The 1,404-nt window shown below is 37.0% G+C and overlaps 1 protein-coding gene across 1 annotated transcript in view; it reads right to left on the bottom strand.

The window, feature by feature from the left end:
* The window catches only part of LOC107631786 (26S proteasome non-ATPase regulatory subunit 1 homolog A), a gene marked incomplete at its 3' end in the record, with an annotated part of 5,173 nt that extends 3,946 nt beyond the window's left edge, over positions 1-1,227 (bottom strand). The window contains 3 exon segments of the mRNA XM_016335335.2: positions 3-108; positions 406-475; positions 920-1,227. Of these exon segments, the coding sequence (XP_016190821.1) occupies positions 3-108; positions 406-475; positions 920-1,065 (322 nt within the window).

The raw sequence follows: 1,404 nt of genomic DNA, 5'->3' as shown, positions 1-1,404 counted from the left end.
ACCAAGAAGAGTATGCACATAGTCAGAATCTTCTGAAACATTGAACAGAGGACCAGCTCCAAGGGCATAAGATAAGGAATCATTTAGTTCACCCAAGTAATAGAAGACCTGAAAGAACAAGAAGCAAAGCAAAATTAGATCATAAAAAATATACCCCAAAACCAACTTCAGCATCTAATAATACAATTTTAGTTTAAGTAAGAACACATATGTTCCCCTGATGACTGCTATAGATATCAGCAAAATCAAAAAGGAGGAAGTCCAGGTTTCTTTCTGCATATCTCAAATCTCAAATACTATGACAGGCGGAACCGTGACAACCAGGATATTTGAAGCTTGTTCAAATAAGCAACATAATTTCCTCAATGGAAGAAACTTGTACAAAACTTGGCAGAGCAATAATACCTTGGATACAAGAAGTGCAGCAAGTTGCCTTTGGTGTTGATCAAACTCCTCATCCTCATACAGACTCTCTCTGTTTGACAGGTAAAACAGAACATAAATCTTCAACAATCTTCAAAAAGCCTTCAACCAACAATTTTAACATGAACTACCTAGAAAAGCCCTAAATTTGAACACTAAATTGATTGGTGGCGTGTTATTGCAACAACTAAATGCGTATGGGAGTTCAGTCCCTACATCGAATGCAATGGACCCCTGTGTAAGTGGAGCTTCACTACTAAAATATAATTAAAACTTAAACCTTCTGCCCATAAAACTAGACAAATTTTCTTTCATGAACTACCTAAATTTTGAGTAAGGATTGTTGCAATTCAAACCAAACTGCTTTCACCTTGATTAAAAATAAACGTGCGAAACAGCTCAAACCCTCGGCAAAGAAAACGCAGCTGAAAACCCCAAATAAAAAAAGAATAAAAATTCAGAAGCACAGAAAGAGAGAGATCGAGAGAATGCGTACATGAGGGGGACGCTGGTTGAGATCTCGGGCCAGAATGTGTCAACCAGGTTGTTGAGGTTCGAGAGAGCGTGAAGCTTGAGAGAGAGATGGGACTCGTTCAGCATCGCCAGCATCCCACCGGCCGAACTAACCAGCGTCGTCGCCATGATTGTGCTCTCAGACGAAGAATTCGAATAGCTAGGGTTAGGGTTTTGGGTTGGGGGTCGTAGGGATTGGTGATCTCAGAACAAGGAAGGAAGAAATTAAGAATACTCTTCGCCTTGTTTATTTAGTAGTATCTTCAATTCTTATTCAGCACGAAATGTATCAGTTGGATGGATTTGATGGGTGCTCCTTTTTCTTTTTTTCCTCTTTTTAGTTTTAATTAATTCAAAATTTTGAACATGATCCCTCTTTTCTTTTTTTTTTGGATAATTTTTGACAAAAATATTATTTGAACACTAAAATTAATATTTATGTATAAATATATATAATTTAATTTATTT

This window comes from Arachis ipaensis, chromosome B03 (genome assembly GCF_000816755.2).
Source record: "Arachis ipaensis cultivar K30076 chromosome B03, Araip1.1, whole genome shotgun sequence".
NCBI lineage: Eukaryota > Viridiplantae > Streptophyta > Magnoliopsida > Fabales > Fabaceae > Arachis > Arachis ipaensis.
This window is presented reverse-complemented; position numbering and strand designations above follow the sequence as displayed.